Below are 14632 nucleotides of genomic sequence, written 5' to 3'. Positions count from 1 at the left end.
CAAATGTGGATACAATTAATAGTTATCTCTTAGCATTGTGAGGAGTAAGTCAGCTCGTAATAAAGTCCTTAAGGACTGGCCCTAAGAAGTGCCATATAAGCACGTGTTGAGTAAAATAAATAAGCCTAAAGAGCTGGGTATTCACATGTGAGGCTGGGAGGCATGCCGTCTGAGACAGAACCCTGAATCTTCCCTTCTGAAGAGAACAGTTATTATTTCACACCCGTGGTTTAGGGCTGTTGATTCTCCTAGAGTTTTTAGAAGGGATCTGGTAATTGTCCATGTTTTTCTTGCCAAGAGTCAGTCGTTTATGTCTGTATTTATGTTGTAGTTTTTCTTTTGTAAAGAAAATATATCCTAGGAATTCCAGTTCAATCACCAAAATTGTATTCTAGTGCGTTGGTATAAACCGCAGAAGCCAGTTGGAGTTTAAAGAAGGTTTTTATTAGATGCAAGGTTTTCATACCAGATCGTGAATGCATTATAAAACTTATTAACCTGATGTGATTATTGCCCAGGTATTTCATTTAGAGCGTTTATTGCTTGTAACAGACGCAAATCCTTTGCATAAACAGTGGTATAAAGGGAAAAGTCCTTGTTTTTCTAAGGTAAAATTGAAAGCAGGACTAAAACCATTTTTATTAAACCTTCTTAAATACGGGTTGGCTTAGAACGAACATTCCTTAATTGTATTAGATCACAACATAGTTTCTTCAGCCAAAAAAAAGTGTTTCTATTTTTAGGTTAAAGCATATGCCCTACATCATTTTACTTTCTGGTCCTCTGTTTTCTAATTGTAAAATAATAGGGTTGCCCTAGAATCTAAATTCAGGAGGGGCCATGAATTTGGTTGGCACCAAGTAATCTTACATATTTTATTTTATGCATTTAAAATGTTATTCAAAGGAATCCATAGTCTTCACCAGCTTGCTGAAGTTCCATGGCCTGAAGAGGTTAAGAGCCTGTGCCTTCCATTTTCCAGTAACTAATACAGAAACTCCTCCATCGAATGAAATCAGGATAGAGACTCCATGCTTTTATTAGAGAACTTTATTAAATATTTGACTTTCCATACCTCATTTTCACTTTAAAATATGTTCAAAATCTTAACCGGTGCCCCTATCATCTCTTAGCTCCTTTTAATAGCCGAATATTTGTCCATCATGGTTCAAACTTAAGGGTAGAGCCCAAGATTCTTGACACTATGAGGACATGGAGCCACATGGAGAGTTCTCTTCTCCTCATGCTTCGAAAGTAAAGCACAGGGGAGCCCAAACCCAAGGCATGCGATTATTCTCTCATGAGTTCATCCAAGGTGATATTTGCATAGAAACCCAGCCCTCCTTAAGATAGCCACTGTAACGTAGAAAAATGTCTGTGGCTATTGTTTTCACAATGATTAGGGCTTTTCAAAATCCAAACGTTCCTATGTGCATGAATTAATTAATCAGCCTCCTCTTCCATCTCATGACTAGTATCTCTTCACAAAAACAGATGGAAGGAATTTGTCCAACGTCACATGTTAACTTCGGTAATGAGACTGTCATGGTTATCCTTTAACCACCTTTGTATTCGCTCATTCAAGCAGAACCTCACACTGCAGACTGAGTGACAGGAGCCGCCAAATCACCTCCCCCAAAGCTCTTCCACCAAATAGGCAGGAGTTCCAGCAAGAAAGCCACTTGGGGTGACGAAGAGGAGAGGAGAGAGGGAGGAAGTGGTGGGGATTCATTCACTCACTCGGTGATGCAACGTGTGTGTATTGCTCACCCACGAGGTCCCAGCACCAGTCAGTGTTCCCTGTGGCTATGCGGGGACTGGTGAGCGAGGTCCGCAACTTGCTTTCACGGTGCCAGTGGTTGGAACAGGCAAGAAGCAAAACATGAATACACGTACAATACAGTGTCAGGAGGAGAGAAGTGCTCAAATCTAGGTGGAGGTAAGAGTGACAAAGAGACAACGGGAAAGATAAATGAAGGGGCACGTGTGGAGGAGGTCGAATGGTCACAGAAGGTCCTTCCAGGGTGGTGACATTGGGCCATGGCTTGTATGAAGAAAGCAGAGTGAAGTCCTGGGAGCAGGGTGTTTTAAGCAGGGATGATGGCCAGTCAAGTGGCCTTGAGGGGACATGAGCTGGAAGGTTTAGAGCACAGTTAGAAAGCCTGTTGAAGCTGTGGCACGGAGTGTTTGAATTCCAATCAGGCTTTGGCATCTGGCTGCCTGGCCTTGAACCTCAGCTCCAGGGTGTACAACTTTGGGCAAGTGAATTCCTCTTTTGAGTTTTCAGTTTCCTTATCTAGAAAATGGGGCAACACTGTCTACCTCACAGTGTAATGGGGGGGTCAAGTGAGGCAATCTGTATAAAACATTCTTATTTTGGTGCCTGCTATGCAGTATGGACTCTATACAGTTAGTTATTAGTGCTAATAAATGTTGGACTGTGGTCTAGACATGACATGAATAGTTCTGATAATGCCAGCCCTGACCTCAGCAGGCATTTTGCTTAAGCCATGTCGGGACACACGGGAAGTACTCCACGGCCCTAAGTTGAACTATGATGCCCTGGTCCTCCTCGTCTCCCTCCCATACACCATTCCAGTTGAGTCAAGACTAAGAAGAATAGGTTTGTGCTTTGCAATATAGTTTAATTCTGGGTTACCTACAGTCAAGAGATCTTCCTAGGAAATCAGACAGGTTTTACAGAAAGTCCTGAGGCATTGGGGAAGGGTGAAAGGTGTGATGTAGCCTGAGAAACACCCAAATGTCCACTCTTCTAAGTTAGTGCAACTAATTTAGACTATATGTCCTATGTGCACACAAACTCTGTCTTTCTCACTGCTGTTTCCTCCAGCCTAACCTTGGGCCTAGCTCACAACAGGGGCTCAATAAATATTTGTTGGATGAGTCAAAAAAGTGTTTCTGGCAATCTCTCAGCTTCTGTGAAAAGGGGGAGCCCTCTCTCTCTAGTCTGGGGTTGATATATCCTGATCTCCTCTGGTATATATCTGAGTCAGTATACAGGGAATTAGAGATGAATGTATGGTGTGGAGAACCCCATACACATTTGATCAAAAATCGTATCTGAATAAAGCAACTCAGTTGAAGACACAAGGCCATCTCCAATATCTGATGACCTAAGAAGCTTTGTGTTTTAAATTTCCTAAAATTAAGGCCATTTAAAAAAATTTATAGTGTTAAACAAAATATTCATTTCCAGATTTCTATTTTTTCTCCAAAAACAAGACCCAGCCCTTCCCTTGGAAACAAAGATTGAGATTAGCAATATCATGGGGTAATTTTTCATACCTTGGTTTAGTAATTAGATGTATTTCAACTTGACTCATTACAAAAAAGACTTGAGACAATTGATTCACAGTTTTCCTAAGAGAAATATGTGAAAATCTGAATCTGGCATTTGGGGTTTGTTTTTGCTTATTTAATTAATATTAGAGTTTATAGAAATATTTCAATGGATTATCTCAAGTTTAACAATCCCATTAAATCCCTCAGATGTAAATGGGCAGTCCATTAGTTAATAATAGTAATAAAAGATCTTTGTAGAAAAATCATACCATAGCCACAAGTAATCAAACTCTCAGGAACTGCATTTTAGCCCACTTGCAAGCTAACAAGTAACCCTGTCATAGTTTTATGGATTTGGGAAAACATAAGAGCTCTTGATCAGAGAAAGGACAGTTTATTACCCCCAGCAATAGAAACAGCTGGAATATCAGCATTGCCCCGTTTCCTCAAGCCCCAGTACCCACAGGGCAACACTATGAGAACCAGATGAAATCTGCACACATAATGGGTCATTTTGAGAAGAGGAGCCCAAAGTCTAGGGAACCCAAATCTTTTATAATAGACAGTAAGCCCACCTGATTTCCTCGTGAAGAAGACATTATCTTTAATTTATTGGATAGTAAACAAGCCTTTGCTCCAGAGGAGACACTGTCTCTGTCTTCCAAGGCTGTTTGTTATACAAACATCCTTAGAAAGATAACTGAGAACAAGAACAGCCGTTGCTTTTGCTCCTCAGACACGCAGAACTACAAGAGATCCATGGAGAGTTGTCTCTCAAGTCAAGTATCCTGAAAAAGCAACTTCTCTGCTTTAAATAAGAAACTAGGACTTTTTAAGGCTCAGAAACTGTACAGTCTAACTTTTTGTTTGGTTTAGTTTTATGGAGTTTAGCCAGCTTTTTGGAGGATGGGTATCCGTAGGAAGCCTAAGACTCATCTGCCGTAACATTTAAATTTAGATTTTATACCCAAATGACTCTAGCTCTTCAAAAAGAAATTGTTCATGTGATGTTTGCACAGCTAAAGACTTTGACAATTCCAGGGACGTGAAACAGCAGGCTCTAATTTAGAAGTTTACTTAGCTGCTTTACTCCAAGATATGCTGGGTTTAGAACAGAGAAGCTTACAGACCAGAAGTACACCCAATGTTTCAAAAAAGACTTTGATATTCTTCATATTTTCTCCTAGACTCTAGGTCTTTAATATTCAGAATCATCACAGTTATTTGTTCTGCCATTCTAGAATATGGGATAATTGCATACCGTTAGAGAAAAGGCATACTGCATAAATTATTATGCTTCAAATATGAGAGTTTCACTATCAACTGTAGCCATTAAATAATCATATTCACACACTGGTTTGTGTTAAGTATAAGTTAAGTGTTAAGTGCATAAGTTTAAGATCTTTCACATTTTTTCTTTTAAATCTTAGGTTTTAGTTATCACTAGTATTCCCATCCATACTGTTCCTTTTTTTCCAATTAATGAAGTTAAAGGCCACTTTGATTGGTTAAAGTGATGAGTTATTTGGTCCTCTGATGTTAACCATTAAAATAATGCGAAATAAATAAAAATTAGTATCTGAATAGTTTTACACTAAGTTCACATCCAAGCAAAGGAGGAAAAACTTCAAGACATATGTACCCTTATTTTCTTCTTTGGAGTCAGATGATGCGGCTGACCAGTACTTAACAGAACCAGTCTAAAAACTGCATTTTTGAAGCATGAGTACAACTCAACACACAGTGAAATGACACCATCGATCCTGTTACCATGGGCAACCGTTCACATAAAACAACAGTGTTGAACTTTCCTCTCAGTCCTGTGCCCTTGAGAATTGTGAATATCAGACAGTAAAGACATTAAAGCAACAGACTAAGGTTTAAGACTATCTTAATAAACACAAGCATTCCTTTGTTACTTTGTTGTTTTCCAGAACACAATGTTAAGAATTTTTCCAGGGAATATTTGTAACGTTAAAAACTGTAATACCTTTCTGATTAAAGTAAAGCATCAATCATCAAAAAAGCACAACATAACATATCACATGTGAAGCATGACATTCCAGTTACAGTTTAAACAAGAAAAGGTTAATTTCTTGGAACTCCTTTTTTTTTTTTTTTTTTCTTTTTGAATCCTAGTTCAGTGGTCTGAAAATTGGGATAGTCATGCTCCTAGGGGTTCATTTTGCAGAGTACTGCTTCAAGGATATGTCAAGGAAAATCAATTTCTTGATTTTTAGGGAAAATCTGCTTCCTAAAATTTCTTCTTCCTCATCTCCCTAGTGATAATTATCCTTCCGCTCTAAGTGGAAGAAAGCACACCTAGTACCCATTAGAAAACTTATGATGATGATACATGTCCCAAATTATAAAAACCTCAGGAGCACTAATCAAAAAGATAATTGAAAATATTGGTGCAGGTGTGGTATGGAAAAAATTACTCTGACGACTAGATAATAATCCTTTCATAGGCCTAGATATTGCCAACAATTTGCTTTCTGCAAAATTCAAGGATGACCTAACCAAGTGATCAGCTGATATACCATCACAGATAACTTTTTTTGTTAATTCAAAGAACTGAGAGATATTTATTATAAAATTTCTTCAACTCCCCATCTTTTTTCAGTATTCTTGAGAACAGTAACTTTCATCTAAAGAGTAGAAATGTAGGGGCGCCTGGGTGGCTCCGTCGTTAAGCCTCTGCCTTCGGCTCAGAGCATGATCCCGGGGTCCTGGGATCAAGCCCCGCATTGGGCTCCCTGCTCCGCTGGGAGCCTGCTTCTTCCTCTCCCATTCCCTCTGCTTGTGTTCCCTCTCTCGCTGGCTGTCTCTCTCTCTCTGTCAAATAAATAAATAAAATCTTAAAAAAAAAAGTTATAAAAAGATAAAATAAAGGGCAGAAATGTATCCTGTTATTCTAGAAGTGACATTCACCCACACATACATAATAAAGAAAAAATTCCGTCTGAGAGATTTTTTTCAATAAATTTCACTTTTCATATCTAATAGATAATTCTAAAGATTTGTAATGTATTTCTATGGTTTTGATCCAATTTGTATTAATTATTGTATTAGTAGCTGAGAAAAAAAATACCTAAGAGTTCTTAGGGAAAATATAAGAAACCCTAAAGTTTGAGTTTATGGTAATTTTCTTTCAGAGCACTTATGATGGAGTGACCAAAAGATTTTTAAGTTTAAAAATGCATTGCGAAAGGATAAAATACAAGGTGAAAAACAATATAAAGTTTATGTTAAATAGCTTATTCCTATATTTTTCAAATGGATAATGATGATGAATTTCAATTCTACTGGAAATATTTAAAAGAGTGAGAGGTGCTCTCTTTTATATGTTAGAGTTTATAATACAATAGAAATTGTATTAAATTACCTTTAAATTTACAGTGAGAAGAAAGTTTGATGTTGACTTATAAATGAAAGAAAGTACTTAGTTTTTCAAATTATTTTAAAGGCTACACAGGGAAGAAAGTTTAAAGCCAATAGCTTTTTCTTATTCCCAACCGGTACCTGCTCACAAGTTCCCTTCGCAATCCTGGCATTTTTTTTTTAATTGAGGGTTATTCCATTGAGTTCAATTTTCCCTAAAATATTTTCAAAGAATTTCAGTTAGTGTTGACTAGAAATCATTAAGACAGAAATACTGGGAAAGATTGAGATTTTATTTCATTGCTTCATTTAAGTAACACAAGATAATATTCTTGAATGAAATATTTACTTTAGAAGAGGCCAGACACGAGCAAAACTCAGAGAAACTGAGAAAAAGGGGCATATGAGAGATAAAAATAGAAACAAATGACAGCTTTGCATCATTGCTGATGTTGGAGACAGTGGCCCATGGTGGAGTGTCTTTTTTTTTAAAAGCATAACTTTGCCACTTAGGGAACCTAATGAAGCCAGGATTTAAACATCTGGTTGGAAGGAAATGGGCCTATTTCCCTTTCATATTCACATTTAAAGGATTTCTTGGCAGACAGAGAGCTAGGTGTGCCCTGTGTTGTTTGCATAGGTAATAAAAGCCATGGGATTTGGCTTCACTTCTGCAAAGTATGGAACAGCGACTCCTTGGCAAATCAAGTTGTTGAAAATTCTGCCTCCAGAGTTGCTGGGAATTCTCTGGCAAGAGTTTAAGACCTCTGGGAATCTTTCAAACCTGGAGCTAGCATGCCAGGAGGTTGAGGAAGAGCTCAAGCCAAGGCAAGACAAGGGCTTAAGTGATAGCCTCGGTGGCTTAGAGGGAGGGGGTGGAGATAAATGTGGCAGGTTACCTACCCATGGGAGGGCGACGTCATCTCCATGGATTGCCCTACTAACGCAAGCCCATGTCCTCCACGGCACATGGGGACACCTCAACATATGTGTCCTTCACGTCTTTACGTGACGCTCTGTGCAGCCATAAACACTGTCTGCGGATTTCATCTGGCTCAGGCACGTTCTGACAGGCAGCCCTGGTGATTTAACACCATGTGAAGTACAAGTGCTGATACTTGTGGGCAACTTATGTCCTGGCAAGTCCAAAATTTCCTCTATCCTCGCAGCACAGGGAAGGCCTTAAAGACAGGAGCAGACTCTGACATTTACGGAGGCATGTACTGCGGAGCTAGTCCTGGAACGCCGAGGTGAAAGGTGGAAAGATGACAGTAAAGGGGATGGTTTTGGGGCCTGCTACACAGTCGTGGTGGCACTCACTGGAGGAGAGTTGACTAGGTCTCTGAATACTCCATGGATTCCTCACAAGCAAATTGCACAAGCATCCCCTGTGGGTCTATCATGGGGCAGCAGAGAACCAGGACAGCCCGAGAGAGCCACCACTTCCTCACTGTGGTGGGTGGCCATAGGTTGACTCTCTCTGGGGGAGAAATGAGGCCATCTCGTTAGAAAAACCATCGGTGATTTGCACAAGACTTCCACTTGTCACTATAATTATGCATATGAAATCCCCATGTGATGGTTTACATCTCTGTGCTCTTGACTTATGAACTGAAACAGAGTTGCTCCATTTTTTTTGCCTTGGACATTCCCAGTCCCTTTCTGGGAACCATGGAGGCCCCTCAGATTCTAGCATCATCTTGCTCCTAAGACGTCCATGGAAAAATGATCCTTTTAGTCAGTTTTAGCTTGCTGCAAGGACCATTTTCAGAACTTGATTTCACTTTCTGGATTTGAAAATTTGTGACTGTAGGGTGCTGATATCATTGTTAAAATCATTCTCCTTATTTTTTACTTGACGGACTCCTTATCGGGAGGTTGGACCATCCTTGTCAAAACACTTATCAAATGCTACAACACCCAGTTTGTGAATATTAGATAAACCAAAGCATCAGTTCTTGAATTCTTTCTATTAGATCAAGAAGAAGTAGAAGCTTTCTGCAATGACACATTATTTTTGGAAACGTCAGGTACACGGTTTGCCTGACAAGGTCTCACCAGAGATAGAGGGAAGTCTCTCTTTCCACGTTCAGTTCATAGCCCATGGCAAGATCAGAGCATTCTCCTCTGATGCCAACATCGTCTGATGACCCCAGCAATGATTTTCCAAAATCCCACCAAATAATTCCAAGAGGTGGTCATGGTGAAAGGTGGGGAAGGGAGGAAGGGGCTTCAGAGGTGATGAAGTGGGGATAGAAGTAGATTAAGAAAACCTGTGTGAACTCATCTAGCAAAGAAAGAGTGACCCTTCCCCTACCTCCTCATGGCTGCTAGAGCGAAAGGTGATGAGAGAACCCCCATGCCACTGTGACAAAGACCCATGGCAGAAAAGGGCACAAGGGATTGGTCTGTGGCATAGATTATTTAACTTCGAAAACATTGGATTTACATAATTTTATCTTGTATTTGTCCAAGGACAGGTCATTACAAAGGCTTCACCAGAATGATACAGCCGTCATTCTACTCAGAGTCAGATCCCCAGTCTCACAAAACTCAAGACAAGGTTGCCTGAGCACGGCACGGGTCTCATTAAAAGCAAAGCGATCCTACCAAGGATATTATCTACACGAACCTCATACAGTTTGGGGGGGTAGGAAATGGAGGGGAGGGATACAGAATTTTAGTTTTAAATTCCCTATGAATTAGAACAATAATAAACATGTTCCTTGTGTTACGATTACCTTCCATGCCCTAACAATAACCCTACATGAATTCACTTGGAAAAGATAATCAAGAAAAAAATGTTTCTCTGGCCCTCTGCTATAATTCAATTTATTTTTCTTACTTTAAAACAGCAAGTTTACTGTGAGCAGATGTTTTCTGTCCAGAGCCTCATCTTGTCATGGGAAGCGCGTTGTTAAATTAGAGGCACGGCTGACTGCTCCATGCCCACATAGGCCGACCGAGTGGTGCCTCCCCTGGGCTAGGACCCTGCAGCTGGTCTCTAGGTAACTGCTGGCTTTGCAGCGCAAGGTGACTTCGCCAGCAGTGAGCCAGGGCTGGGGCAGCTCCTATGTCCTTCTTTCTTCAGAATCAAACGCTAATGCTCTGCATTTACTTATTCATTAACAAATATTTATTGAGCAACCACCAAGAGAGCACCATGATTAAAAAGCATGAGTTTCACGGCCTGACTGCCAGGACTCAGTGTCCCCTCCGCCACTTCTGAGCTCTGTGACCTTGGCAAATGGTTACCTCTTGAAGCCCAAGTTTCTTCTCCATAAAGAGGGATAGTAATAAGTTCCTATCTTGGAAGATTTGGGCAGGATCATTGGAGGTAAGGTGCATACAGTGCTCTGCCCCTTGTAAGAACGCGTAGCTATTTTATTAGGGCGCACAGGGCTTGATGGGCTGTAAGCAGAAAAGTGAGTTCTAATCCTATCAGGCAGGTCCTGTAATGTTCCCTGTCACTCTCAGATAATAAAAAGTGCTCTGATCAGTTTTTGTGCCAACAAGAGTCTTCTTTCAGAAATTCAAACATTTCGTCAAGTACAATAATCAAATTTCAGAGCTCTGTTTAATTCAGAGCTGCTGTCCACTCAGCTTGCCTTTGGTCAGGAAGACCAAGTGGGAGCAGGGAGAGTAGTGGGCCTCCTTCCCCCTGCCTTCTTGGCTCCATTTCCTACCCACTCAGTAGCTGTGATGTTGGACTTGTCCAAGGGAAGGTCCGGGACTCTAGCAGGGAGAACCCTGATCTGGCCCTGAGGCTTTGTGCTTGGCAGAGGTCCAAAGCTGCCTCTCTTGTTGCTCGCTGGCAGTTGACCCAGCCACCGCCCCTCTCGCTTGCATAGTCCTCCTTCCAGGGTTACGGTCAGGCTCTGCCAGTGTTTCTCCTGAATCCTTTCTCACCTGGCGGAAGATGAGGAGGAAGCCCAGCCCTCTCCCCTCCTGCTGAGGAAGGTCACAGCCCCGCTCTCCCACCACAAACCACGCAGGCCTGGGGCACAGGGCAGAGGGCTGGCCCCACATTTCACTGGAGTTTTGATCATTGTGCTGCCCCCCACCCACTCTTCCCTTTCTTCTAGTGCCCTGGCTGCTGCTGAGCGAGCTTTTTCCTGGTGGAATTAGAGGACGAGCCATGGCTTTAACATCCAGCATGAACTGGGGCATCAATCTCCTTATATCTCTGACATTTTTGACTGTGACTGGTAAGGACTCGTTGTTTTTCTCTATCACCTTTTGTGTGAGTGAGGGAAGCACACTCACCTAAAGATCATTTGACTGTGGACGTGTTCAAAACATCCAAAAGTAAAAAGAAGGTACCTGGTGGACCGACCACGCTATTGACAGTTATCATTCTTAATTCATTTATAACCCCACCTGCTCTCTCCCCAAATTATTTTGAGTCACATCCCAACCATGATGTCATTTTGTCTATAAAATTTCCACATGGATCACTAAAAGATAAGACATTTAAAAACTCTACCTGTAATAGCATGATCAAGCCTAAAAATATTAATAGTAATCCTTTGGTGTCAAATATCCTGTCTTTGTTCCCATACTTCCAATTGTCTGATAATTATTTTTTTATATTTTGCTTGAATCATGATCCAAAAACATAACTTACAGTTGATTGACATGTCTCTTATAATTTGTAGGTTTCATCTTTGTTGCTCCTTCGTCCCCATCTTTATATTTTTAATGAAGAAACGGGAGTTATCTGTTTCATAGAGGTTTTCCCACGCTGGGTTTTGCTGATTATAGTCCTATCACATGACCTTCTGTCCTTAGTGTTTCCAGTGAACTGTTTAGATCTAGGGGCTTGAGCAGATTTACATTTTCTCATTTGTTTGTTTGTAAACTCCTTCACAGGTGATGGCATGCGTCCTGCCATAGAGGCACATCCTGTCTGTCTGTCTGTCTCTCACTTTGTCATGTAGGCTTCCTCGAAGATCATCATCCAGATCCGTTATTTTCATTCCATCATTCCTCCTAAATTTTGATCATAGCTACTTCTCTAAGGAGAAGTTTCTTCTACTTAGTTATTTGCCTGCCCTGAAGTGTGAATCAGAGAAAAAAGGCAAGAAAAATGCTTTAAACTTTCTCTTTATTTTCTAGTTTTCCAAATAATGAGGTACTTCCCCAGCATTCTCCAAAACTGAGCTATTTCCTTTCTTTCCTCTTTCCTTCATATAGGTATATGATATAAATATTAAATCATATATATGATATATAAATTTGGACAAGTGTATATATAATCAAAAATGTGTATTATCTATAGCACTTCTGAATCTTATCAACCACTTTTTTTGTGTGTACATCTATTTTTGGAAATTAACTTTAGGAGTTATTAATTAAGCATGGTTTGGGTTTTACATAAAATTTCAAATGTTTATGTCCCACATTTTTAGAAATAGACCAAGATTAAAGGAAATGAAGGAACTGGTCATGAGTATCAACCATACTTATCCTACTCAGATTACATGCATAGACCTGTGCCTTTCCCCTTCACACACACACACACACACACACACACATTCATCTGTTCTTTGATGCGGAGAAAGAGAAATATAGAAGAAAAAATTGGAGTGAGCACAGCATAATGTATGAACTTGACGAATCACTATGCTGTACACCTGAAACCAACGTAATATGTGTGTCAACTCTAGGTAAATTTGTTTTAATTACGAAATAGAAGAAAGAATGGAGGGGTGCCTGGGTGACTCAGTTGTTCAGCATTTGCCTTCGGCTCAGGTCATGATCCCGGGGTCCCAGGATCAAGCCCCATGTCAGGTTCCCTGCTCAGTGGGAAGGCTGCTTCTCCCTCTCCCACTCCCCCTGCTTGTGTTCCCTCTCTCGCTGTTTCTCTCTCTCTGTCAAATAAACAAATAAAATCGAGGAAGGAAGGAAGGAAGGAAGGAAGGAAGGAAGGAAGGAAGGAAGGAAGGAAGGAAGGAAGGAAGGAAGGAAGGAAAGATCAGGGGTGGAAAAAGAGGACCAAAATCTCCGGGAATGATAGGTAAGGTATGGGATGAGCTAAGGAACATTCAGGAGTTCTCCTGCGTTTAGAACAAATATTGGGAAAGCAAATTCACTTGAAAATCCTGGAACGAACCTGTAGAGGACATTTCACTGGACTAAGCTTGAAATTCGGCACAGGTTTCTCCCACTATTTGAAGCTCCAGCGTCTCTAGGAGACCTTTCATCAGCCAAGATGGCCTGAAGCAGAGAAGCAGCTACCACTTCCGAAGATCTCTTCGGATTTCTCGCAGTTAGCAAAAGCAGGTACTGACGGAGGTCTTTCAGAAAAGCAAAGTGGCATAACACAAACGTGCCGAGAGCAGGGAAACCTGTACTTATTCTCAAAAATCAGTATTCCAAGTAGAAGACGGAAGGTTCTGCTTGGCAGCAAGCCCTCGGACACCAGCTTTCCAGTGCAACTTCACCAGCATCTAGAAAAGCAGAGCGCTCCGGGGAAACCAACTCGCTGGGCAGCGGTCATGATACAGCTGCATTGCACTCAGCTCCGAGGAAAATATTTTAAGAGGATTGTTTAGATATTTCCAGAGCGTTGCCATGTGTCCACCATGGGAGGGCACCTGGATGGGCGTGTGACCTGTGGTGTGTGCAGAATGGTTGCGAGAGTTCAGGGTGTTTGGCTGCGGCGAGAAGGTGCTGGGCGGCGGGGGCGGGTGGGGGTGGGAGGTGCACGCAGGTGTCCGAACGGCTGTCGGCTGTCGTGCTGTCATGAAGAAGGGATGGAGAGTGGACTCGGAGGGCAAAGCAGAACCTCTGAGCTGAAGCTCCCGAAAGGGAGACTTGGACTTGAGAGTCAGGGAGGAAGACCTTTGTAAGAGGCAGGGCCAGCCCACCATGCTGTGAGAATCTCCAAAGGGGTGAGCTCCCTGTTCCTGGAAGTACTCAAGCAAAAGAGAGGACAGGTTTGATGAGGTGACCTTTTGTTTTGTTCTGTTTTTTCAATTTCTGTATCCTGGTTTTATGTCCCAGAGAGGAAAGGAGGACCATTTGTACAAGCACTTTATCAAGCAATCGCTTGGGCAAAAGCCTGTGCCCGCAGCAAGGAAAGCCCAGAGGGATGGGACTTTAGTTAAAACTGCCCAAAGAGCTGTCATGTGGTCCCTTCTTCCCGCATCTCCTCGCCTCAGCACAACTGACGGACAGGTGCTTAATACGCTTAGATCTTTCCACGCTGCATCCCTCACACTGCCTCGCTACATAACTGCTCGGTCAGTTTTCCTGACGGACCAGTGGGGATTTGTGGGTGCAGCTGTTAAGGGCCGTTGGCACTGTTTCTGGCTACGGTCAGTCTGACCTGTGTTTGTAAAGAGCCAGGTTCTTCGCCGCTGCTCCCCGCCGGGCTGGACTTCCTGCCGCTGAGCCCTGGGCAGCACAATGCGCACGGCCAGCTCCCGTGCACGGGGGGCCACCTCTCGCCACTCCGTGTGGCTTGACCTTGGTCAGGAACTGCAGAAGGACTGTGCCTCTGGCTAGAAGCGGTCCGAGGAAACCCTAGGCTGGCCGGCGAGATCCAGCAGCCCCTGAGGATGTGGCTCCTGCTGATGACTCTTAGCAAGTGGATGCCTTTCCTTCCAACCCTTAGCCCTTTTTCCTCTGAATCCAGGCGGAAGCATTACAAACACGCTGCCAGCTACTAAAAGGAAATATTGCCAACATGAAATGATTTATTTGAATCAGGGTAAAGAAGGGTGAGCTCATTTCAAGCCAAGTGCATCTGTATCAATGTCTTTAAAAATGTCCACCAAATAGAAATCAAACGGCTACAGCCACGACTCCCAAGAGGGGACCTGTGATGATGAAAAGCCAGAGGAGATATTTTACCTTCTGCTTTCTATGTTTTTGTGTCATTTGATGTCCCTTTATTTATTTATTTATTTATTTTTGCAATGAGCGTGTATATTACCAT

The 14632-nt window shown here is 41.9% G+C and overlaps 1 protein-coding gene across 2 annotated transcripts in view; it reads left to right on the top strand.

Annotated features, from left to right (window-relative positions):
* Window positions 1–14632, top strand: part of SLC2A12 (solute carrier family 2 member 12) — a 55871-nt gene that overhangs the window by 26841 nt on the left and 14398 nt on the right. The window contains exon 3 of one of the 2 annotated variants that reach the window (XM_045805505.2): window positions 10773–10895. The exons of the other annotated variant lie outside the window; for it this stretch is intronic. Within the exon in view, the coding sequence (XP_045661461.2) occupies window positions 10773–10895 (123 nt within the window). The remainder of the gene's footprint in view (window positions 1–10772; window positions 10896–14632) is intronic. 2 annotated transcript variants of the gene reach the window in all.

The sequence above is a fragment of the Ursus americanus genome, chromosome 11 (genome assembly GCF_024610735.1).
Source record: "Ursus americanus isolate L20-20 chromosome 11, mUrsAme1.1.p, whole genome shotgun sequence".
Taxonomy (NCBI): Eukaryota; Metazoa; Chordata; class Mammalia; order Carnivora; family Ursidae; genus Ursus; species Ursus americanus.
This window is presented reverse-complemented; position numbering and strand designations above follow the sequence as displayed.